This window comes from Tupaia chinensis, unplaced genomic scaffold (assembly GCF_000334495.1).
Source record: "Tupaia chinensis unplaced genomic scaffold, TupChi_1.0 Scaffold140086_1, whole genome shotgun sequence".
Taxonomy (NCBI): Eukaryota; Metazoa; Chordata; class Mammalia; order Scandentia; family Tupaiidae; genus Tupaia; species Tupaia belangeri.
Genome location: NW_006199965.1, coordinates 332,777 through 357,845, shown reverse-complemented (window position 1 = coordinate 357,845; position 25,069 = coordinate 332,777). Strand labels below are relative to the sequence as shown.

The 25,069-nt window shown below is 50.4% G+C and overlaps 1 protein-coding gene across 1 annotated transcript in view; it reads left to right on the top strand.

The window, feature by feature from the left end:
* The first annotated feature begins 527 nt into the window (after positions 1-527).
* Positions 528-25,069, top strand: part of RSPO4 (R-spondin 4) — a 41,352-nt gene continuing 16,810 nt past the window's right edge. Inside the window, exon 1 of the mRNA XM_006162485.3 lies at positions 528-739. Within this exon, the coding sequence (XP_006162547.1) occupies positions 661-739 (79 nt within the window). The 5' untranslated portion in view covers positions 528-660. The remainder of the gene's footprint in view (positions 740-25,069) is intronic.

Below are 25,069 nucleotides of genomic sequence, written 5' to 3'. Positions count from 1 at the left end.
GAGCCCCGTTTATGCCCTGCCCTGCAGAAGGAGAGGAGAGGAATGGGGGAGGGGGACAGGGGAAAGTGGGAGCCCGAGGCCAGCCAGGTGGAGACAGAGACAGGCTTAGAACGCAGACGAGAGCCAAGTAATCAGGAACAGACCAGACAGGAGTCGGAGTCGGGGGAGAGGAAGCAGAGGGGATCGCCAGGCAGACAGAAGGACAGAAAAACGGAAGGAGGGGAAGGGTCCTGAGGAAGGAGAAACAGTGACAAGGGGCTGGAAGGCGGGACACAGGCATGGACGGGGCGCCGCTGACAGTGCCTCTGGGTGTCCAGAGTCTGTACCTGTATGTGCCTGTGTGCACACGCATGTGTGCGTGTGTGTGTGTACCTGTCTCTGGCCGGCTGGCCTTGGGTATATGCATGTGCGTGTGCTCTGGGCAGTTCGCCAGACTTGCAGCCTGCGGACAGACAGATCTCTCTGACCCTGCGGGCACGACCGGCACCCCTCCACGGAGCTCGCTGGTCCCGAGCGGGTCCGCGCCCCTCGGATGCGCCCCGCGCGCCCAGAGCAGTCCCCGCCGCGCCGCCGCCGCGCCATCGGGCCACCCAGGAAGCCCCTCGCGGTGCCGCCTGGGTGCCAGCAGCCCCGCACGCCTGCCCGGACCAGGCTGCCCAGATGCGGGCGCCACTCTGCCTGCTGCTGCTCGTCGCCCACGCCGTGGACATGCTCGCCCTGAACCGAAGGAAGAAGCAAGGTACGAGGCGGCTGGCAGGCGGGACAGACCCGGACATCTGGTTACTCCAGAGAGCTGTCAGTGCGGCTCTACAGGCGGGGAAGCTGAGGCCCCAGGGCGCCCGGGATGCGAACCGATGGGCGCGCTGGACCTAGGAGGTTCTCACAGGAGGGAAGGGGCTGACTGGGCTCTCCCTGCAGGCTCCATGCCCACACAGGCCCACGTTGTGGGAGAGAGGAGTACTGCTCTGAGCGGAGAAAGTCGCAAGTGCTGGCCTGGAGGGTGCAGGGACTAGCGGACAGAGTTAATGACTTAAAAGTCTCTGCTGACCCAGGAGGTGACATAAAGGGCCCTTGGCTGGGGGTCCAAATGCCCCAATCCTAGCCCCATCACCCTCCCAACTCATGGTGTCACCTTCCAGATGGCAGTCGTGTTCCCAGGCCCCCTCTAGTGAACTCAGCCAGACCTGGGACCTGAGTTCAAGTTCATTTATCCCAGGAATGACCTAGAAGTTCAGCACCTCTGGGATCCTCAGTTTTTCCATTTTGACATCCTAGGGCCACTGAGATTGGCCAAGGTTCAACAGGTGGGTTGAGGCTGTCCCTGCCCGCTGAAAGTTGGCAGAGCCTGTGCCACCAAAGAGGGTCAGCAAGTCATTCTCCTGCCTGAGCTGGGCAGCCCTTCAGCCTCCAGGTGCCAGTCTCAGAATCAACAGCCAAACGTCAGCCAGTTCAGGCCAAAGGTTTTCTACATGCTATCTCATCCAACCCCAGTAATACAGCCTCATAACATGGGGTCAACCCGTTTTATAAACCTGGGTGCTAAGCCCAGAAGAAGTTAGGTGACTGCCAAGCTGCCCAGAGGGTGAGTGGAGGACCCAGGGTCCTCTCTCTTTCCAGCTCTGGTGTTGGGTCAGAGTGAGGCTACGTAGGAGAGAGTGAGAGAGAGGGGAGATGGCCTGCCCTCTGAGGCTTCCGGCTCATTTCTGTGGAAAGCCCCGTGTGCACGCGGTCACCTTGGAGTGGAGCAGGAAGCCTGGGGAACTGGGAGACAGGATCAGGTGCGGTGGGGAGACTGTGGCCCGATGACTCCTGTGACTGGACAAAGGGACCGAAGGAATGAAAAGGTGAGTGGGCTGCAGGTGAGCTGAGGGAGCTTGGGACCCCATGGGTGCAGTTAAGAGTCAGGTCTAGGGGGCCAACAGTTGGCATATTGGTGCAGCACTGGATTCCCACATGGTCGACCGCAGTTTAAGTCCCGGACCTGGTGGCTTGGAAATCATGTCAGGGGCATGTGCATGTGTGTCCAAAATCCCAGGAGGAGAAGGGATTGCAGCATAACCATTCCCCCTAGAGGGAGAGTTCTCACTTTCCCTCTCACTGTCTCGGTCTGGTGAGCACACGCATCCTATGACAAAAACCTTTAAAAAAAAAAAAAAAGTGTGTTGGTCTCGAGCCCAGCCTACTGGATTCAAATCCTGACTCACATACCCGCTGAGTGACATAGGGAAGTCACTTTGCCCCTCTGATCCTCGCTTTATCCATCTAAGGGTACTTTAGAAGTTCTCTAAAATCCTTCTTAGTTCTAAAAACAACCCAAAAAAGAAAGAAAAAAAGATGTTTTCCTCATTGCCTCATCAGTGAGATGGGAATTATAACTGTAAGTATCCGACTCACAGAACTGGAGGTAGGACTCAGTGAGCTGGTGCGGACAGCGACTGAGTCACTGAGCGCGCAGGCTCCTAGTGGTGCCCGTGGGTGTTAATCACACTCCTTTCCTGCCCGCTGTGTCCCTGGCTACTCACAAGAGCCTAGTGGAGGACAGTGGTGATGCTTATTCCCTGGGTGAGTTAACTGAGATTCAGAGAAGGAAAGTGACTTGTTCAAGGCTGCACAGCAGGTGCATAGCAAAGCAGGCTGGAATCCCATTCCAACTAACATGTCCTGGGACCAGCAGTTAGCGTAATGGCTAAGTCGCTGGACTCCCATGTAATCGACTGTGGTTCAAGTCCTGGACCCGGTGGCTTAAAACTCACGCCGGGTGCATGTGCATGCGTGCCCAAGATCCTGAGAGGAGAATGGAGAAGGGATTGCAGCGTGGTCATCCCCCCTAGGGGTGATTTCTCGCTTTCTGTCTCTCTGTCTCTGTCTGTCTGGCGAGTGCAAGACATAGGTTTTGCCTATGGCAAAAATCTCTAAAAAAGAAAGAAAGAAAGAAAGAAAGAAAGAAAGAAAGAAAGAAAGAAAGAACAAACTAACATGTCCTGAGGTATAAAGAAGAAAGAAAGAAACAAAGAAAGAAAGAAAGAAAGAAAGAAAGAAAGAAAGAAAGAAAGAAAGAAAGAAAGAAAGAAAGAAAGAGAGAGAAAGAAAGAACATGTCCTGAGGACCTGTCTCTTGAGCTGTGTTCATCTTCCCCTCTCAGAGCCTCAGTTTCCCTACCTGCTGAGCTGGTCTAAAAGGTCTCTAACGTTTGCTTAGTTCTAAAAAGTCAGAAAGAAGAAGAAAACAGAAACATGAAAAATTTCACTCAGGACCAGCAGATGACATAATGGTTATGTTGCTGAAATCCCACATAGTCAATCACGGTTCAAGTCCCAAACCCAGTGGTTTGAACTCACGCCAGGCATGTGTGCCCTGGATCCAGAGAGGAGAATGGAGGAGAAGGGATTGTGGCATGGCCATCCCCACTGGGTGTGTGTGTGTGTGTGTGTGTGTGTGTATGTGATTTCTCACTTTCTGTCTCTCTGTCTGTCTCTGTCTTTCCAATGAGCACATGTGCCCTATAGCACAAATCTCTTAAAAAGAAAGAAAGAGAGAGAGAGAGAAAGGAAGGAAGGAAGGAAGGAAGGAAGGAAGGAAGGAAGGAAGGAAGGAAGGAAAGAAGGAAAAAGAAAGAAGGAAAGAAAGAAAGAAAGAAAGAAAGAAAGAAAGAAAGAAAGAAAGAAAGAAAGAAAGAAAGAGAAAGAGAGAGAGAGAGAGAGAGAGAGAAAGAAAGAAAGAAAGAAAGAGAGAGAGAAAGAGAGGGAGAAAAGAGTGAGTTCCTCCCTTCATTCCCAGGTCACCTACACCCACCCCAGAAGTTCAGCGAGGAGGTCGGGCTGGGTGTTCCTCACACTGCCCCTATCGTTGAGGGTCTGCCCCCAGTAGCTGATCGCCTGTATTGGCACACTTGTCCAGCATCTTCAGAAGCAAACTAGGCATTTATTAGTTGAATACAATGGAGTTACCCTTGGGTTTCAATCCACCCCTGAGCCGGTTGTGAGTGGATTTTCCCCTTCCCCCACCTACAGCCTCAGTTTCCCTCTTGGCACTTGGGTGCTCATGGGCACTAGACAAACCCTTCCTTCCTGTAGCATATTCTTCAAGGAAGCCATAGGAGTTCTGGCCAGATGGGTTTGGGAAATGCTGGATTCAGTAGGTTTCTTGATGGCAGGACTTACCGGAGCATGCCAAGGAGGTGGGGATAGAGTCTGACCTTTCCCAAACTTATTACACATCAGAGATCGTTTCTTATAATACATCTACTTGGAAAATTCTACACGAAATTCCTGAGAGTCCTGCTGGCTTTGACCTTCTCGTCTAACTTTAGCAGGAGACTATGCCCCGAAGACACCCGGGCATTGGCAGTGCTTCATTCATTCATTCATTTGTTCATTTAACGAGTGTTACAGGCTGTCTCTGTGCCAGCTTCTGTGTTAAGAACCTTGGAGATGCCACGGTGAGCAGAACTGGGCCTGCCCTGGAGAAGCTGCCAGTGTAGAGGGTTGGCTCTTTCTTGCCCTCCCCCTGCCTCCCCTCCATGTCCCAGGCTGTGACCTTGGGCCCTTGGTCTGGTCTGCAAGGTCAGGAGGGAGAACTTGCTGGGCCTGGCAGCCGCCTAGGTTAAACCACCACCCGGGGGGCCTAGTTCCCACAGACCCATGCTTCTTCAGGCTCCAGTGTCACTGAGTTTTGATGAAACCCAATTTTTCTCTTTCTAAGATCAGAAGGAATGAAAAAAAAAAGGCTCGAGGAAGGTTCATGGGTCTCAAGAGTCTCTTACAAAACAGCATTTGGGTTGATTAAGTGTGAATGAATCAAAACCAGATGGGGATGTTTCTCTTGAAACATGCAGGGGTGTCCTGGTCATGGGAGTCGGGCAGAGTGAGGGGCTCTGCTTTGCACCCCGGCCCCTAATCTGGAGTTTCATTTAGGCAACAGGAAGTGAGACTAAGATTGACTTTCCCCAACATCCACAGCCTGCTGGGAAGGGCCCTACATGTGTGCTTTTAAGTCCTGCTAGACCTAAGGCTAAGGCAGCAAGAGGCTGAGGGAGGAGCTTTGGAATTCCTCTAGTCCCCGGTTCAAATCCTGAGCCTTCTCCTGCCGTAGGTCTCTAATCTGTAGTTTCCTGATCTGTGAAATGCAAGTAATTGTCTCTACCTCTTTAGACAGTTGGGAAGCTTTATAACGATCCCAGAGGGGCCGGGAGGTACACAGTAGGGATTTCAGAAGTATTCAGCCACTCTCCCTTCCCATTTTGCTTTTGAGAGGTTTGTGCTCTAGGGTACCTGTGCTTGCCTGAGAGACAGAGAGCAACTAAGAGACAGAAAGTGATACATCACCCCCCGGGGAGAATGGCCACACCACAATCCCTTCTCCTCCATTCTCCTCAAGATTTTTGGGTCCACACACACACACGCCCAACATGAGTTTCAGCTGCTGGGTCTGGGACTCAAACCATGATGGGCCATGTGGGAGTCCAGCATCTTAACCACCCCATCCTGTTGGCCCCATCCTTCCCATTTTACAGCTGAGTGGGGTGTGCTCCCTTTTGGAGCTTCATAAAATGGTGTGGCAGTGCCCACTGCAGAGTGGAGTGAATGTAGTGCTTCTGTGCAAATCGCAAAGCTGCATGTGGAAGGCCCGGCAGGCAGTCTATCCCCTGTACACGCACAGGGAAGCTGAGGCCTGGGGAGGCAGGTGACTGAAGGTAGGGGCAGAGAGAGATGAGGGCCTGGGTTCTGGTCTACAGGTTGGAGCCCCAACTGTGCACACAGCAAGGTGTGTGCCCTGAATGCTGGTGACCAGGGGCAGCTCTGAAGGGGAGAGCGAGTTCCACAGTGCAGGGTGAGGCTAGTACTGGGCACCGAGGCCAAGGGGATGGCACTGTCTCTGTAGAATGCTACCTTGGGGGAGTCATCCTGCCCTCCTGGCTTAGGTCTCCTCATGAAGTAAGGGCTGGTTGAAAAATGGAAGGCAGAATACTGGTCACATAGTAGGTGCTTAATCAACTGAGCGCCGCCTCAGCCCCCATGCACCAGTTCCGAAGTCAAGCTTAGATGCCAAGAAGATGCTGTTTCCAGCTCACACTGCCCCACCAGGGACTCACTGCTGTCTCCCATGGATGGAAATCATCCCATCCCCTCACCCAGCCACCAGAGGGGATCTTTGAAGCCACCAAGGGAGGGCTGGCCACATGCCAGCAGCTCTGCATATGGGGTGGTGAACCCCAACTCTGCCACTGCCTTGTGCCATACCCATTTCCCAGACATGGCAACTGAGGCTCTGAAAGGGGCAACCACCTGCCCAGGAACTCACCGCAGCTGAGCTGGGGTCTGGGGAGGCTTCAAAGCCTGTGCATAGAAACAGAAATGAATCCCGGGAAACTTGCCCAGGGCGGCAAGGGGGAGGCAGCTGAGAGGAGCCTCAGAGGAGTGAGACTCAGGGACTCAGGATTCTGTCAAGCAGAGGTGGAGCAGGTGGGGACCCTGCAGGACAGGGGAGAGCCTAGCCTAGTGGGCAGGACCCAAGGGTCTGCATGGCTGGAGTCAGTGGAGGTCCTATTGCAGATGGGGCAGAGTGTTGTCACAGAGGGCTTTAGATGTCAGTCACCTGTCACCTGTCACCATCGTCCTAAAGAGAGATTTTTGGGGGGCCCCTCTTCTGGGCCAGGTCCTGGGCCAGGTGTTGAAACAGATGGCAGAGGTGGGTGCTCCACTGTCGCTGCTGTCAGCAAGACTGGTGTCTCCTTGCCAGCCTTCCATGAGAATGCTGTGGACAAGACCCGCCGCTCCTCAGCACGAAAGGAAGCCGGGGTGGGTGTGGGCCCTGTCCCAGCCAAGGAGTTCGAGGCACATGGAGGGAAGAGGACTTGGCTTACAGGGTCACCTGGATGGGCCTACTGAGCCATTCCTCTCCAGAAAAAACTGCAGTTGGCATAATTCAGAGTTTTTCAAACAGGTTTGCAATGCATCAGCAAGGCAGGGAAGTAAAGTTAGTAAGTTGGAATGGAATGGAATGGAATGGAATGGAATGGAATGGAATGGAATGGAATGGAATGGAATGGAATGGAATGGAATGGAATGGAATGGAATGGAATGGAATGGAATGGAATGGAATGGAATGGATTGGAATGGAATGGAATGGAATGGAATGGAATGGAATGGAATGGAATGGAATGGGATGGAATGGAATGGAATGGAACGGGACAGAACAGGGTAGACTAGAATGGGATCAGCAGCTTCTTTAGTGACGGCCCAGATAGTAAATATTTAAGGCTTTGTGAGCCACCTGTGACCCATGGTGTATTTCATTCTTCTTAGCTCACAGGCCATACAAAAGCAGCTAGATCTGGCCCATAGGCTAGGGCTTGCCAACCTCCTTGTTAGGAAATACTGGAGTGCTTATTGCATGTGTTAGGGTTAATTATTACTTTGAAAAATGGATTTTGGGTTATATGTATGTGTGAAGGTTTCTATGTATGTACAAGGGGGTGCGTGTACATGCACGCGTGTGCAAGGATGGATGTGTGCGCACATGCATGTGGATGTGTGTGGATGAAAATATATGTGGCTCGCGTGCGGGTGAGTGCAGTTGTGTGCATAGGGCATGCTCTCTGTGTGCAGTGCGTGCACTGATATAAAAAGTATTTCTTACACTGTCGTGAACAAGCGTGGTGGCCACTGTCGGGGCTGAGCTGTCTTCAGGATGACCTCGTGCAGTTTCTGATGACAGCTGTAAGAGGCAGGGTCAGGAGGATCCGATACTGCAGACGAGGAGCCTGAGGCCCAGCGGTCACACCGCAGTAGGTGGGGATCTGGGGCACAAACCTGGGGAGTCTGGCTCCAGAGCTCCATCCAGCTGCCTCACGAGGCAGCAGCTGCCTGATTCAGAGGGCAGGTCCCTCGTTCATGGGCTCATTTTGAATCACCCTGAATCTGGCAGCCACATCCTTCCCAAGGTGTGTGCATTCCAGCCCCTGACAGTGGAGTGATCTACTGGGGCCCTGAATATCCTCCCGCCTCGGGCATCTCCAGTGTGTGGCAGATGCTGTGCGTTCTTTCCACGTCATTCCTCACCCCAGCCCTGTCTAGTGGAAATGGGTGTCCCCCCCACCCCCACAGATGAGGGAAACTGGTGCAGAGAAGGGGAGGTCACAGCAGGTGCTCCTGATTCCAAAACCCACTGGAGCAAATCCTCCCTGCTATCGACTTCGCCAGAACACCGTCTGATGCCGTCATCAGCCACCTCCTCACTTGCACAGCACTTTACAATTTGTGCTCTCTGTTTTGGCTTCTTTTTTTTTATTTCTTTAATGAATGAGAGAGACAGAGAAAGACAGAAACAGAGAGAGAGGGAGCACCGCTTCCCAATGGGATTTTTTTTTTTTTTTTTTTTTTGGAGAGGTTTTTGCTATAGGGCGCGTGCACTTGCCAGACAGACAGAGAGAGACAGAGAGATAGAAAGCGAGAAATCACCCCCCAGGGGGGATGGCCACGCCGCAATCCCTTCTCCTCCATTCTCCTCTCAGGATCTTAGACACACAAGCACACACGCCCAGCGTGAGTTTAAGCCGCCAGCTCTGGGACTCGAACCATGGTCGACTACATGGAAGTCCAGTGACATAGCCATTATGCTAATTGCTGGTCCCCGCAATGGGATCTTGATGCCACAGTCCACCCTCAGTTTCTGCCAGCCCAAGATCATGGGTATACTCGGGTCTGGCATGTTCAGGGAAGTCTCCAGACACAAATCCAGAACCTTCCTGGATTGGTCAGCCTCACAGAGCTGCATTACCACCACATCACTGTCTGGTCCCTGGAGTACAGGAGCAGGATGATGAAGTGATGGCGTGCTGGGCCAGAAAGGCCACTAGAGACCCTTGAGACTAGTACTTGTCCCATTGGAGACTCACATGGAAAGCACTTCACCAGAGGCCACCCAGATGTGGGTGGTGCAGAAGCGAGGGTGTACACAAGTCTGGGGGGAGGGAAATTTGAGCAGGCGCAGTAAGGCAGCCAGCTCCAGAGCCTGACCAACCTGGATTAGAACTCTCTGAGTCTCAGCTTCCCTCTGTGTGACTTGGGAGTGTCCAAGGTGGGATAAAGTTCAGACAGGAGGATGGACCCTAAGAGCATTCACAGAGCGAGAGCTGTCTGCCGTGGTTTTTTGGTAAGTGGAAGCCACTCAGGGCCAGGTGCCTTTTAAGTCCTCTAGAGTTACCGCACAACATGGGGCCAGCCACCACTAGAGTCTGTGGCTTGGCACTGGGGTTTCATGAGGGACCTGGCTGAAGCCTGGGGCCTCAGGCTATGGACACCATCAGGACACAGGGCTGGTAAACACCTAGGAGTACGTGCCTCACTTCTGTCTGTACACACTCTCCATTCCTAAAAACCCATTTCTCTGGGACCAGCAGTTAGCATAATGGCTATGTCGCTGGACTCCCATGTAGTCGACTGTGGTTCAAGTCCCGGACCCGGTGGCTTAAACTCACACTGGGCACATGTGCATGTGCGTCCAAGATCCCAAGAGGAGAATGGAAGAGAAGGAATTGCGGCAGCGTGGCCATCCGCCCTGGGGGTGTTTCTCGCTTTCTGTCTCTCTGTCTCTCTCTGTCTTTCTGGTGAGTGCACGCGTCCTAAAAAAAAAAAAAAGAACTCTCAAAAAAATAAAAGATTTCTTTTTCTTTAAAAAGATTTAACTTTCACTGGCATCAAAGGTTTGAGGTTTGTTTTTGTTTTTAAGGTTTTTGCTATAGAGCATATGCACTTGCCAGAGAGACAGTGAGAGAAAAAGTGAGAAATCACCTCTGGCGGGGGGTGGGGGGGGGGGGATGGCCACGCCACAATCCCTTCTCCTCCATTCTCTTCCTGGGATTTTGAGCACACACACACACGTGCCCAGCATGATTTTCAAGCTGCCAGGTCCAGGACTCAAACAGCAGTGGTCCATGTGGAAGTCCAGCACCTTAACCACTATGCTACCTGCTAGCCACAGAATCAAAGGTTTTTAAAAGGGTCTTTTTGATTTGGTTTTGTGGCTGAGCATTTACTCTTTGTCAGATGTCACCTGCATTATTTTATTTTATTTAACAATGTCAAACACTGTTAAGTATTTTATATGGATTTATTGATTGTCCTCTTAATAAACCAGTAAGATAGATGCTAATATCCCTATTTTACAGATAGAAAGAAAAAAGAGAGAGAGAGAGAGAGAGAGAGGCGCAGAGGTTAAATAACTTGCCCAAGACCACATAGCCAAGATCCTGCTTGGTCCCAAGCCCTTAAGTACTGAGCTCAGCCACCTCCAGCCTTATTTAACCCTTACAGCAACCCTGTAAGGGGACTTTATTTCATCCACATTTTGCAGAATAGAAAACTGAACTCAGTGAGACCATTGATTGAAGTAGGAGGACTCCTCAAAGCATCATGGAAAATGCATTTTATGAAAATCTATGCCTGCATTTCAAAACCTTTTTGCACCAAAATAAATTCATACTGTAATTCCGTGTTTCATGAACTTTCTGAAGTATTTACTCCTATGAAATAGCCAGATACTGGCAATTTCATAGATTTTAGTCTAATAGCTTGGCAAGGTACACTTGGTAAAACCAGGATTTAAATTCAGATGATTGATTCCAAAGCGTGGGTCCATGACCACACACCAGACCCGCCCCCCCGCCCAGTTCATCTACATCACAACCCCATGAGGTAGTTTGATCCTGTTATTCTCCCTTTTCAACTGCTGAGGCTCTCCACACTCAGAGAGGGGAATCGACTTGCCCAGGGCACACAGCCAGGAGGGGCGAGGGTAGAACATACCCCAGGAGACTGTGGGCCAGAGCACCCTTCTAAGCCCGGGCAGCAGTCAGCCCTGTCCAGGACTCACACCTGGGCCCCCACTCTTGTGGATTCCTCCAGATGCCTTGGGAGGCGATCGGGTCCTGTTTCCCGATGGGAGCGGCTAACTCCTCCTGGGCACTGCTGCACAGAATGGACGCCACCGCCCGCCCTGGAATGACTTCTTCTAGTATTGCCACGTGACTCTTAGAACCCCTGGTCTGTGGCCTGTGGTGGCCTCTCAGTGCACCATTGCAGATTCTGGGAGGGTCCTTCAACAGCTCAAGAGAAAGGGATTCCCAAGCCTGGGGGACCCAGACCACATGGAGAAGCCATTCTCTCCAGAAGACTCCACTTTCTCTGGAGCCTGACAGCAGTGCCCACATCCGCTGGGTGGGGACACGAAAAGAAGGAATGTCATGACCGCCCTCCCGAGCCTGCTCTGGTTGGCAAGTGGCACAGCTGTCTCTAGCAAGTCCCAGACGAGTGCTCAGGGGCCAGCAGGCCGTCTCTGGCACTCACTGGCTGAGTGACCTTGGGCAGGTCATCTCTCCTGGCAGTGCCTCCCTTGGCTAATTTGCACGACAGGGCATGAAACAGACAAGGCACTCCTAGCACATAGAGTGCTCAGTCAATGCCTGGTAAAAGTGTCTGGAGCCAGGCAGGGAGTGTGAGATCTGGGCTGGGACAGTCCTGGGCTCAGTTCCCAGCTCTACTACTGTGGAGCTTGGGCAAAAGCGTTTCACTTCTGAATCTCAATGTTGTCTATCAGCAAAACAAGGACAGTGACGTCACCTACATCATACAGTGGAGGTGAAAGCCAAGGAGACTATGCAAGTGACCCACCTGGATGACATTAGGTGCTCAATTAATGGCGATAATGGTCCCGTGTCATGGTGAGGGCTGGCTCTTTCTAGTGTACGGAAAGTTTGAACCTGATGTCAGACATGGCTCTGACTCTGTCGAGAAGTCTTCAGCAGAATCCAAATTATTTTTAAAAAGGGAATCTCAGGGGCCAGCAGGTGGCATAATGGTTACAGCATCAGACTCCCCTATGACTGACCATAGTTCAAGTCCCAGACCTAGCGGCTTGAAACTCACACTGGGCACATGTGCATGCATGCCCAAAATCCCAGGGGGAATGGCGGAGAGGGGATTATGGCTTGGCATCCCCCTGAGGGATGATTTCTCACTTTTTGTCTCTCCAGCAAGTGCATACACACATATCCTATAGCAAAAAATATCTCTCTTAAGAAAAAAAAAAGAAGGAGTTTTGAGTAGGTCAGATTTAGAATACAGGACAGTTCTGGGCACTGCAGACTGTGATGCAGTGACCCACCCTTTCTGAGCCTTTATTCACTCTATAAAAGTGGACCTCAGAGGTCGGCAGTGAGGATGGGATGAGGAAGTGTGAGTGTGTGTGTTTGCGTATGTGTGTGTGTGCACATGTGTCTGGTGCCACTACATTGCAAATGCATAAATGATGTGATGATTATTTGTGCGTGAGGCCATGGTGAGGCCTAAGTCCTGCCCTGTGCCCACTCAAGCTGGAAAAACCCAGTCAGATGCTGTTTCTCCTCCCTCCTCCCTTCCCAGTCCTCTCAGTCATCAGAGCCAATCAGGCTCCTTAATTCATAACACATTATCAGCATCGGCTGCACAACATTCTGCTCTTGTTTTGTGCTTGTTTTTCTTTCTTTGTTTTTCAAATCGTTACGAATAGCTAATTTCTTATTTTACACTTACATTTTATTTCACTTTTACATTTTGTTTATTTAAACATTTTTATTTTTGAAGTTTCTGTTTTTATTCATTTAAATTTAACTTACTTAAATTGTTTACAAATGTATTTCATTCTCATGTGTTTTTACATTTTATTTTTAAACATTTCCATTTTATTTGATTAATTTTGTCTTTCAATGCTATTTTATTTTAAATTATGTATCTTCTTTCACTTAACGTAGTTTTTTATGGTGTCTGTTTCTTCTTTCAGATTATGAAAGGACTTCCTTATCTCCTCATTGTCTCTTTTCTCTTGCGTCTTCTAGAGTTGGCTGTCTCTTCTCTCTTGCATCTCATTTAGTTTTGTCACTATACATATTCTGAATTGTTCATCTGACATTTCCACAAGTTCCATCGTGTTGTCTGTGGATGATGACAAATTGATGTTTTCCCTTGAGGGAGAGATGTTTTGATTTCTCCTATTTCTTATACCTCTGCCATAGTTTCTAGTCATCAGGTGAATTATACTTTTTGTCCTAAACTCTTTGAGTTAATTCTGAGTGTTCAAAGGTGAACAGGAGGAAGTGATCAGCACTCTCTCTGCTGCTCTACCTCCCTGATGCTCACCCAGCAGCCTGCACTGTTGTCTCTAGACTTGGATAATTCAAAGACCTCCCAGTTTCTAGAGAACAGGTGCACCTGGGTTGAGCTGCTGCGCTTCATTTGATGAAGACAGAAGGGGCCATGTGGCGTGCAGCGCTTCAGGAAACCCTGGAGTCTGAGAATTCAGAGGCGTGTGGCAGAGGACAAGCCAGTTTCTCTACAGCTTGGTCTTCCTGCCGGGGTGGTTGCTGGGGCAAATGTCTCAACGGCACGGGGAGTAGAGAAAAGAGGGCTTCTCCAAGTCCCAATTAACACACCTGAGAGTTCAAGGCGTGTGGGAGAGGGGATGAGCCGTGCTCTGGAGCACAACCACCCACCCCAAACAGCTCACTGGGCAGCAAGGCCCGTCACTGCACAGATCTGCTTACTGTCGTTTTTATTTACTTTCTTTTTAAATGTTTGTTTTACTTTAAAAGTTATTTTTATTTTGCTCACCTTTTTTCTTAAGGGTACTGAATGTTCCTTGTCAATTTATAGAGCTTCCTTGTATAACCTACATATCAATCCTCTGTTTTTTGTTGTTTTTTAAAAAAATAATTATTTATTTTATTTTATCTATTGTTATCATTCTTTTTAATTTGACCAGAGATTTAAAAAAGAAAAAGAAAAAAAAAAAAACAACAACATAAAGTTTTCATGATGGCAGAGAAGTCTTGACCCCTTGATACTGGGGCAAAGCCGTCCATCTGTCCATGTCCAAAATGTCTGTCCTTTCTAGCTCTGCAACTGAGAGGTGGGCTTGGGAGATGGAGGTGTGGCATGGGCTGCTCATCCCTGGCCACCCCGGTCCCTGACTGCGCAGGGGGCTTCGGATGGAGATGTCTCTCGATCCTCTCTTAATTCTGATATTGAAAATCTTTTTTTTTTTCAGTCTAACTCTCATCTGCTAACTTGGCATATCCTTTGGAGAATAGAAATCATTACTTTTACTGGTGATGTGGTCAAATCCTTTGTGTGTGTGTGTGTGTGTATGGCAGTGGGGGCAGGAAAGGAGGATTGTGGTCTGCCTTATGGTCTGGGTTTTTGATCTCATAAACAGTCGTGGCTAGCAGTGGTAGTGCAATGCTCAGCAATGCTGAAGCCACATGAGAAGGCCCTGAGTTTATGCTCCAAGGTCCCCTTGTGCCTGCGGGCAGTGTGCACGTGTGCCCATGTTCCTGGCTAGCTGAGGTTAGGGGTGGATCATGGCACGCAGACCCTATTGGAGGTGCCCAACTGCTTGCCTGTCTCTCTCTCAGAAGAAATCCTTTTTTTCTCTTTAGGTTGGTGCAAAAGTAATTAGTTTTGCATGGTTGAAATCTGCTGTTTGATATTATTTACACTCTTAAATAAATGTGGTTATGTCCAACATCCCTTTAATGCACATTTCCCACTTTATGATTTTTTGCTAGTGACTTATTACTTGCTGTTAATTTATGTGTATTTTAGACTATGGAAATGATATTAGATGAAAAGCAAATTCGAGTGATTTTATTTGAGTTTAATATGGATCATAAAGCAGCAGAGACAACTTGCAACATCAACAATGTATGAGCTCAGGAACTGCTAACGAACATGCTGTGCACTGGTGGCTCAAGAAGTTTTGCACAGGAGATGAGAGCCTGCGTAGTGGCTGACCATTGGAAGTTGACAACAACCAATTGAGAGCAATAATCGAAGCTGATCATCATGTAGTTGCCAAAAAACTCAACGTTGACCAGTCTACAGTCCTTCAGCATTTGAAGCAAATTAGAAAGGTGAAAAAATTCAATAAGGGGATGCCCTAAGAGCCAAACAATTAAAAAAAAATCATCATTTTGGGGACCAACAGATGACATAATGGACCACAGTTTGGACCAGGTGGCTTAGACTCGTACTCAGTGCGTGTGCATGTGTGCCCAAAATCCCGAGAAGAGAATGGAGAAGAGATTGCAGCATGGCCATCCCCTCTGGGGATGCTTTCTGTCTCTCTCGGTCTCTCCAGCAAGCACGCGTGTCATTTAGTAAAAATCTCTCTTAAAAAAAATAATCATCGCTTTGAAGTGTCATCTTCTTTTGTTCTATGCAAGAACAAAGACCATTTCTTGATCTGATTGTGGCAGGCAACAAAAAGTGAATTTTCTATGACAACTGGCAATGACCAGCCCAGTGGTTGGATTGAGAAGAAGCACCAAAGCACTTCCCCAAGCCAAACTTGTGCCAAAAAAGGGTCATGGTCACTGCCTGGTGGGGTCTGATCCACTCTGGCTTTCTGAATCCCAGTGAAACCATTGCATCTGAGAAGCGTGCTCAACAAGTCGATGAGATGAACTGAAAACTGCAATGCCCACAGACTGCATGGCTCAACAGAAAGGGCCCAGTTCTCCACAAGACCTCTGATCACACTTCACACAACCAGCGCTTCAAAACTTGAACGAATTGGGCTACAAAGTTTTGCCTCATCCTCCATACTCGCCTGACCTCTCACTGACTGACTACCACTTCCTTGAGCATCTTGACACTTTTTGCAAGAAAAATACTTCCACAATCAGCAAATTGCAGAAGATGCTTTCCAAGAGTTTGTCAAACCCTAAAGCATGGGTTTTTACACTACAGGAATAAACGAACTTATTTCTCGTTGGCAAAAATGTGTTGATTGTAATAGTTCCTGTTTTGATGAATAGAGATGTGTTTGAGTCTAATTATAATGATTTAAAATTCATGATCCAAAACCACAATTGCTTTTGCACCAACTTAATACATAGGCCAGCAGGTGGCATGGTGGTTAAGGTCTGAATCTCATGGCCAACTATGCAGTCTGTGTCCCAAACCTAAGAGTTTGAAAAAAGAAATGCTCTGGGTGCACGTTTATGTGCATGCATGCTCAGAATTCCAAGAGAATAGAGGAAAAACAATTACTGCGTGTTCATCACCCCTGGGGGATGATTTCTCATTTTCCCCTCTGTCTCTCTCTGGTGATCACATTCACCCTATATCAATAAATAAATAAATAAATAAATAAATAAGTCCTTATAAATAGGTCACACAAGGAGTCACACCTCAAGACGTGAGCCCCTGACTGCCTCTCACTCACCGCCCTTCCTTAAGGATTCTTCTGATGAAATGTTAGGTCACACTTGGGCCTTCCCGAGGACACCAGGCAATGCCTCGTTGGTCCTGAAGCTCCCCAATCACTCTGTCCATCCTGCATGCATGTGTGGAGCACTTGTAAGCTGGACTCTGTCCCTGAGGGTCACAGCCTCTGATGTAGGTGGTGGGCTCATACCATTGAGTTAATAGAAGGGTAAACCAGATGTCTGGAGACTTGCTGCCCCTGAATATAGGTAAGGCTGGCTGGAAGATACCCCTTAGGGCATCCTCCCTAAGGGGCCTGAGGATTCCCAGCCAGTGCTCACATTTCCCTGCTCACCTCTGGCTAAGGGCTGCTTTGGCTGAATTGTTTCAGTTGTGGATCATTCACAACCTCCACCCTCCTCCCCCAGTGAAAACATGCACTCGGACATTTGTGTGCAGAGCGGGCTTTATGGAAGGTGTAGCGGAGCGCGGCTAAGGGCACCTTTCCTACAATGCAATTTCAGACAAAGATGTCTTTGTTTCTTTTTATTTTTTCCTATAGGGCACATGTGCTTGCCAGAGAGACAGTGAGAAAGGGAGAAATCACATACACACACACACACACACACAAACACACACACACCCGGGGAGGAGGGGCGGCCATGGCACAACTCCTTCTCCATTCTCCTCTAGAGACTTTTGGGCACACGTGCTCTCAGCATGTTTTTCAAGCTGCTGGGTCTGGGACTTGAACTACGAAGCCAGCGATGTGGTAGTATCCAGCTGCCTTAATCACCACGCTACCAGCTTGCCTCCTAGAGGTGACTTAGCTATAGCCTCCTGTTTCCTTCCACCTTGACTTAGCTGATACAGCTTCTCTTATCACAGAGAAAGGGTCTGTCCTTGGGGAGCTGTGGCTTTAAATGACAGAGTTCTGCTTTTGGAGGGTCACAGAACAGGAGTCCGCAGGGCCACCGGGCTGGCTCACCCCCAATGTGAGACCTTGGGTTTTGGTTTGCACCCCACCTGACCCTTCACTGTGAGTGCTTGGACCTCAGTTTTCTTACCCGTGAAGATGGGGAAAGTGCAGCCCCAGCTTTGCAAGGTGGTTTTTGTTTTGTTTTGTTTTCTAAGTTTAATTTTTCCTTTCTTCCATGAGTGAGAGAGAGACAGCAACCCCCCACAAGGTCTTGATTCTGCAATCCACCCCCAGCCTTCAGCCAGCCCAGATCACAAGCAAGTATGTGCCCTGAATACTCAGGGAGGTCTCAGACCTTGAACCGGGAGTCTTCTGGTGTGGGACTGCCTTGCAGGGCCATGTTTACTGCTATGCCACCACCCGGCCCCTGTGGGGATTTTAACTGGTTTAGGGCAGGGACTCAGTAGCGCAGGGCCCGGCACTCAGAGCACTCAGCCAGCATTGGCCTGGTTCTAGCACTGGCTGGTTCTAGCATTGGCGTGGATCTAGTGTTGGCTGGTTCTAGCATTGGCTGGTTCTAGAGTTGGCCTGGTTCTAGCATTGGCTGATTCTAGAGTTGGCTGGTTCTAGCATTGGCTGGTTCTAGCATTGGATGGTTTAAGCGTTGGCCTGGTTCTAGCGTTGGCCTGGTTCTAGCATTGGCCTGGTTCTGCCGTTTGTAGTCTCAGTGCCTTCGAAAACCTACCGGATCTCACAGAGACCAGCATCTCTGGCTGCGCTGGGGTGGGATGGGCTATGGCTGCCTGTCCCAATGCCAGCCTTAATCCTGGTTATAACTGGGCAAGAAGGACTGTAGGTCCCATTTTGCAGAGAGGGAAACTGAGGCCCAGTGTCACTGAGTGTCAAATTTCCAGGCCTGTGCAAGCCCAGGTCCTGGCAACCACCTATCCTTCTCCAGGGCTGGGAGGGATCCAAATGGAACCAAGATCACCCAAGTCCAGCTCCCTGTGCTTCTGCCACCCCCCACCATGTGCCATGCTGAGAGCATCATACCCAGCATTGCCCACCTATGATGTGCCACGTGCTTTGTATGCATTGCACATAACCTTAGGAGATTAGTACCCATTTTATGGATGAGAACCAGACAGGTAAAGCCAATTACTCAGGTTCTCACAGCCTTTATACTGGGATGAACCCAGGCTGGAGCTTTGAAGCCAGAGCTCTTTTTCACTGTGCCTTCGGTTAGTTAAACCCTGGGAAGAGCAGAGGATAGAAGGTCCCCATGGGGTGAGACCTCAGCGTAGGAGCCAGGCACGCAGCCAAATGCTCTGCAGGTTGTGACCCACCAAGCAGCCTTTTGGTGGCATCATGCCTATTTTGCAGATGTGGTGATGAGGCTCACAGATGTCAAAGGTCTCAGCCAGGGTCAAGGTGGCAGAACTGGGATCCAAACCCACGTGTCTGACCTGGGTTCTCTCCTGCCTGATGCTCCTCCCATCTCCTCACTTCCTGGGACTGGGTAGTTGGTCCTGGAGCCTGGCCTGGGAAGATGTCACTGTGATTCATCACCTGTTGTCAACTGGTAAGGTGACTTAGGGATCCACCCAGATGAGCCTCAGGGTGTCACTCCACCATGGAGGACAGAAGGTACACAGGATGCTTAACAACAACAACTGGAGGGACCAACAGATGGCATAATGGTTACATCACTGGACTCCCACATAGTCAGCCATGTTTTGAGTCCTGGACCTAGCAGCTTAAAACTCACACCAGGCACATGGTGTTCATGCTCAAAGTACCAAGAGGAAAATGAAGGAGAAGGGATTGCAGCATGGCCATTCCCCCTGGGGGGGGGAGTGATTTTTCACTTCCTGTCTCTGTTTCATTCTGTCTGGCAAGCACATGCACCCTGTAACAAAAATCTCTCTAAAAAAAAAAAAAAAAAAGAAAGAAAGAAAGAAAGAAAAGAAAAGAAAAGAAAAAGAAAGAAAGAAAAAGAGCAACCACCAGAGGGAAGTCAGAACAAGTGCCTTCTCCCAGCAGCCTATGAAGGTAAGAGGCGGCTCCAGGTCAGGGAGGCCAACTTGAATCCATGACAGGAAGAAGTGAAAGCAATTCGGGCATTTATAGAGGAGGCCGAGGGGCAGGTGTAGTCGTGAGCTCCTAGATTGGGTGTCCTTACACTGAGGACAGGGGTCTGAGCGCTGCCTGTGCCTGCTGCGGGCTGTGCTGTGGACACGGTCACCTACCCTTTAACCCTCACAACCACCCATCAGCAAAGTGTGTCCATCCTCCCTCCCTGGGCACATCTGCTTCGTCCAGGTCACCTGGAAGGCCACAGGGCCACTGCCCCAGGTTCTCAGCTCCCTCTCCTGCCCTACAATCCACCCCCTACCCCCAAGTACCAGATGCCAAGATGCAGACCCTCCCAACTTGCACCCTGTGGCAGCTTCTCACCTGGCTTCCAGGAAAATCCAGCACAACCCAGTTCAGAGCCCACTGACGCTGTAGTCTGGCTCCCTCCGCCCTTCTGTTCCCACCACCCACCGCTGTCCCCATGCTCACGGCACTCTGGCCTTGCTGCTCTCTTCATGCCAAGTCCTTTCAGCCTGGGCCCTCACTGGAGGACTCGCTGGCCCTTTCTCCAAACACACTTTTCTCGTGCATTTTAAGGAGGCTCTTCTTGGTGGCCAGGCCCTCCCTCCTGTCCCTGTTTACATTAATTCAGTCCCTGTCATTAACGGCAATGATCTCCCGCTCCCCTTTGGGTGTGAAACTCAGGGCGGAGGGGCACTTTCCTGTTCACCTATGCATCCTAGTGCCTTTCTGGAACAGCACCCGACAACGTAGCAGGCCCTCCATAAATATCTGTGGAAGGAACAAACTCTCCAGCAGGTGATTGTCCTGTTTCACATATGGGCAAACTGAGGTTGAGTTACTGTCCATGGAGTAAAGCATGAGCTGGGGTTTGAGAGCAGATTTATCCTGGGTTCCCACTGCTACCCTCTGGGCAGGACAAATTGGGAGCCTTGTCTCTTGGGGTCTGGGGTAAGGACTAGAGACGTGTCATTTGGAACAGCAGGCCCCATGCTCAGCCCCAGAGCAAGGACAGCAGTGGGCATAGCAACCTGGTAGCCCCTATCTGGGGTCGGGGGCCTGGCTGTGCATAAGCGTAGGTGGGTGGCACCAGCTGGCTGGAGATAAAAACCAAAGGCACCACCCAGAGACCATCGTGCACCTGGGGCCCTGGAATGAGAGGGCCATGATGGCTTCCATGGAGGCTTTGTCAGTGGCACCCAGGGCCAACGCTGCAGACCTGATGGAGGCAAGGCCAGGACAAATGGTGGATCCCATCGCCAAGCTGGGCCGCCTGCTCAGAACGTGAAGGTCAAGGGCTGGGAGGATCTATCTCTTCTTCCTGCCCACTGGGGAGTCTGAGATCACTCAGCTTTTCCTAGGGGTGGCCCTCAAGGATGAGTTTTAAAGACCATGGAAAAGTAGACTCACCCTGGGCAGTGGACAAGGCTCAGGGCAGTTGTTGCCACCTCAGACTACAATGGCTATGTCATTCTGGGTGTTAACTGCTCCCAGGAGGTGGCCACCCTCATCCTTGGGGCCATCGTACTGGCCAAGCTTTCCATCGTCCCTGCGTAGAAAGGCTACATGGGAACAAGAGGGGCAAGCCCACACAGCCCCTTGCAGCATGACCAGCCACAGTGGCTCTATGCTGGGGCACCTCATCCCAACCCCCAAAGATACTGGCATCATCTTGGCTCCTGATACCAAGAAGTGCTGGTGATGACTGGTGCTGAGGGCTGCTGCATCTTGGCCAGTAGCTGCGCTGCCACCTTGGGCAAGTCTGCCAAGGCCACCCTGGATGCCCTGCAAAACTCACAAGTATCCGCCCCCAACATCTGCAAAGATTGTGTCCACCAGGTGTCCCTAAGAGAAATCAACAGGCCATCTCATAAAGACCTGCACCAGAGGGCCAGCAGGTGGCATGATGGGTAAGGTACTGACTGGTCTCTTACATGGCCAACCGTGGTTTAAGCTTAAAAATCACTCCAGGCACATGTGTGCATGCCCAGAATCCCAAGAGGAGAATGGAGGAAAAGGACTTGCGAGAATCCCAAGAGGAGAATGGATGAGAAGGACTTGTGTCTCTCTCCAGAAAGTACACCCTATGGCAAAAACAAAAACAAACAAAAAAGACCCTCGCCAGAGCCTAGGTATGGAAGACCCAAGCTCTAGTTGTAGCTACCATGTAGGGTTTTTGTTATTTTAGTTTTTTATTTTTATGATATATATGTATATATATATATATAAAATATTTCTAGAGAGAGACAGAGAGAGGAAAAACGAGAAAGCAAGACACCAGGTTCAAATTCAAACTGTGGTCAGCCATGTGGGAGTCCAGGACCCCAACCACTATGCCACCTGCTGGTCCCTAATGTAGGGTTTTTATAGAAGTAAAATGAATTCGAACCTGAGCAGCTTTTGAAGATCTCATGAATTTATATACACACAACACAGGCGCCCCCTGAGTGTTAATCCAACAGCATGTGTTGAGAGGGGGCAGGACCTCTTGGTTTTAATAAGCAACCTCACATGATTCTGAGGTGGATTTAAATCTGCAGATCACCACCAGCCATGAAATCAACAGACGTGGGGTTGAACCCGGCTATTCCACTACCCTCCATCAGCCCCTATAAGCCAATTTCTGAAAGGGATTCTGGCCATGGTGTCCACTGGCCCTCACCAAATTCAATTAGGGTGGCAGGAGAGTCACTCAGAGTCTGGAGGTGACCTGAAAGGCAGAGAAATAGGCATCTGTCCCCAGTTGGACACACTGATCTGCTCCATACATGCTGTGGGTAAGGCGAGGGTGGATGAGGATGCAGCGGGGTGGAGCCAGCCCTGGGCAGCCTGCACTGCCAGCTTCCTGCCTAGGTGAGCTCAAGAGGACACAGTCCCGGGAGCTCAGCGAGGCCCTGGTAAGTAAGGGGCCTGTAACTGCATGGAGAATTGAGGGAAGCACATGGGGTCCATGGGTCAGCTAGGAAGTGTGGCTGTGAGGATAGGCCCTCAGCCTGGGTCTGAATATCCACTCTCCCTCTTCCTATGTGGCCTCGGAACAGCAGCATCACAGCCTGAACCTCAGTTTCTTCCTCTCTGAAGTGGGTGTGATTCCAGCACCTCGGTGAATTTTGCAGCATCTCCACACAGAATGGGAAGCAGCTACTCCAAACTGGCATGAGGCAGCCGTGTGCAGCCCTTGCCAGGATCATGTATTATATGAGTGAAGAACACAACATGGCAGGGTGAGAGAGGGCTGGGTGGATGCAAAGTGGACACTGCTTCAGGTAGGAGGTCTGGGAGGGTTCACAGGGAAGGGAACATTCCAGCAGAAACCTAAAGGGGGTGAGGGAGGGAGTCTGTGGATGAATATGGAAAGGACATTCCAGACAGAAGGAAGAGCAAATGCAAAAGCCCTGAGGTGGGCGGGTCTTGGTGTGTTGGGGGAAACACTGAGGACAACGCAAGTGTGGCTGGAAGAGAGTGCAGGAGCAGGGAAGGGAGTGGGAGCAGCCGTGGAGGGAGACGTATTTCAGAAGTGGAACTGACCGGCTTTCTGATGGCTCCATAGTAAGATATGATGCCAAGAGAAGGGCCCACCGTGATGCTAAGGGTTCGGACCATGAGTAGAGTAGCTATTGACTAGAATGGACAGGAGAGGAGGGTTTGGAGGCCAAGGCTGGCGTTTTGCATTGCAGACGCGTGCCCGTGGTTATTACCATCTGGCAGTCTCACTCAGGAGCCCCGAGTTGTTACAGACGGCACCGAGCAGGGATCTGCTCTCTGCTCCTTGCCCAAGCTCTCCCTTCGCTACCGACTCTGCCAGCTTAGAATCCTTCCCTCCTGCTGCACAACTGGCCCTGCCCCTGGACTCAGCTTTATCCCTGACACCTCTCGTCTTCAAGGCCACTCGCTGCACCCCTCTGGACCCTGCTGGGCAGACAGCTTCCCTTGCATTCAGATGAACCTGATTCTCCCCACTGGACCACGGGCTCCCTAAGAACGGTTTTTTTGAGAACTTTTATTAAACCGTTGTTCATTCGTCCATCTAAAAAGAAAAATCTAAAAAATATCTAAAATGTGCAAGGTTGCGGGGATTTAAAGAACAAGTCAGGACCAAGGTTAAGATGCTAGACTCCCATGTGGTCAACTGTAGTTCAGGTTCTGGACCCGGTGCTTGAGACTCAGGGCATGTGTGCATGTGTGCCCAAAATTCTTTGTTTTTTTTTTTTTTTTGGAGAGATTTTTGCTATAGGGCGCATGCACTCGCCAGACAGACAGAGAGAGACAGAGAGACAGAAAGCAAGAAATCACCCCCAGGGGGATGGCCACGCCGCAATCCCTTCTCCTCCGTTCTCCTCTCGGGATCTTGTGTGCCCAAAATTCTGAGAGCAGAGTGGAGAAGGGACTGCGGCATGACCATCATCCCAGAGGACGAGTTCTCGCTTTTGTTCTCTCTGTCTCTCCAGAGAGCACACACACCCTATATCAAAAATCTATTTAAAAAATTAAAAATAAATAAAAACAAACAAAAAATAATAATAATATATAGAACAAGCCAAGTTGGGTCCCAGCTCTAGAGAGAGCATCTCGGAGTCCTTCCCACGCATCTCCCAGGAATGGAGTAATAGCATGGTGTTCTTTCATCCCCTGTGAGCTGTGCTAAGCATTGGTATGAATGAGCTGGTGTCATCCTCACAAATGCCTGGGAGGTGGTTGCTACTATATCTCCATTTTACAGAAGAGGAGACTGAGGCTGAGTGGTGAAGCCGCTTGCAACCAGAAAGTAGTGGCCCCAAAGCCAAGACCACCTTAACAATCTACTGTGCATGAGGCCCTCTGTCTCCCCACAAGCCACCAGCTACTGAGATGGGCCCAGTGAGCTGAAGACCTCTAGTCCCACATGCCCCGAAGGGCCTCTAAGCTGGGAGTCACCTCCACCCCTTGCTGGGGATGGTGCAATCTGCCCCCCAGGCAGGAATGTGCTCGGGGCTCTTCTGAGCCAGTCCCCAGTGGTAGCGACTGCCTCCCATATGTGGCGGCCTGAGCGGGCAGGCGGGTGCCCAGATGTTGTTTATTTCCTTTGGTCATCGGTGACATGAGTCCCCCACTGCCAGATGGAGATCGGAGGATGCGCTGTCCAGCATACTCTGTGTGGGGCCCCCCTACGTAGCGCTGGACCCTTTCCAGGGACAGCAGGGACCATGACAGGGCCTGGCCCTCCTTGAGCTCACTGTGCTGGAACCGAGGGCAGTGGTCTCATTCTCTCCTTCCCGCCTTCTCACCCCCGGGGAGTCCTTCAGGACAGCTGTCTTAAATCCTTCATCCACCATGACACACAATGTTCTCATGCAAGACACACTTCCCTAGGCACACCCCAGTTAGGAAAAAAACTACCCCCAAAGATGCTGACATCAAAATGCAAAGCTCTGCACCGATGGGAAAGGAATTCCAGGGTCACAAACGCTGATGGAGGCAGAGCAGGTGGGAAGAGAGTAAGAGCATTAACAATGATGTCATTGAGAGCCTCTGAATCAGGTCCTCACGACACCCCTATGAGGTCAGCCAGGGGATTCCTGTTTTACAATTCACCGGCAAGCTGTGTCTTGAACCCCAGCCATGTGACATTTAACCCCGCTCCACGTTAATGGTTTTCAAAGTGAGGTCCCAGGACCAGCAGCAGCAGCAGCCTCACTTGGGCACCTGACAGCAATGCAGAGTCTAGGGCCCCATCCAGACCCACTGAGTCAGCAACTCTGGCTGGACCCTGTAATCTGTGTGTGTGTGTGTGTGTGTGTGTGTGTGTGTGTGTGTGTGTGTGTGGTGGTGTTTT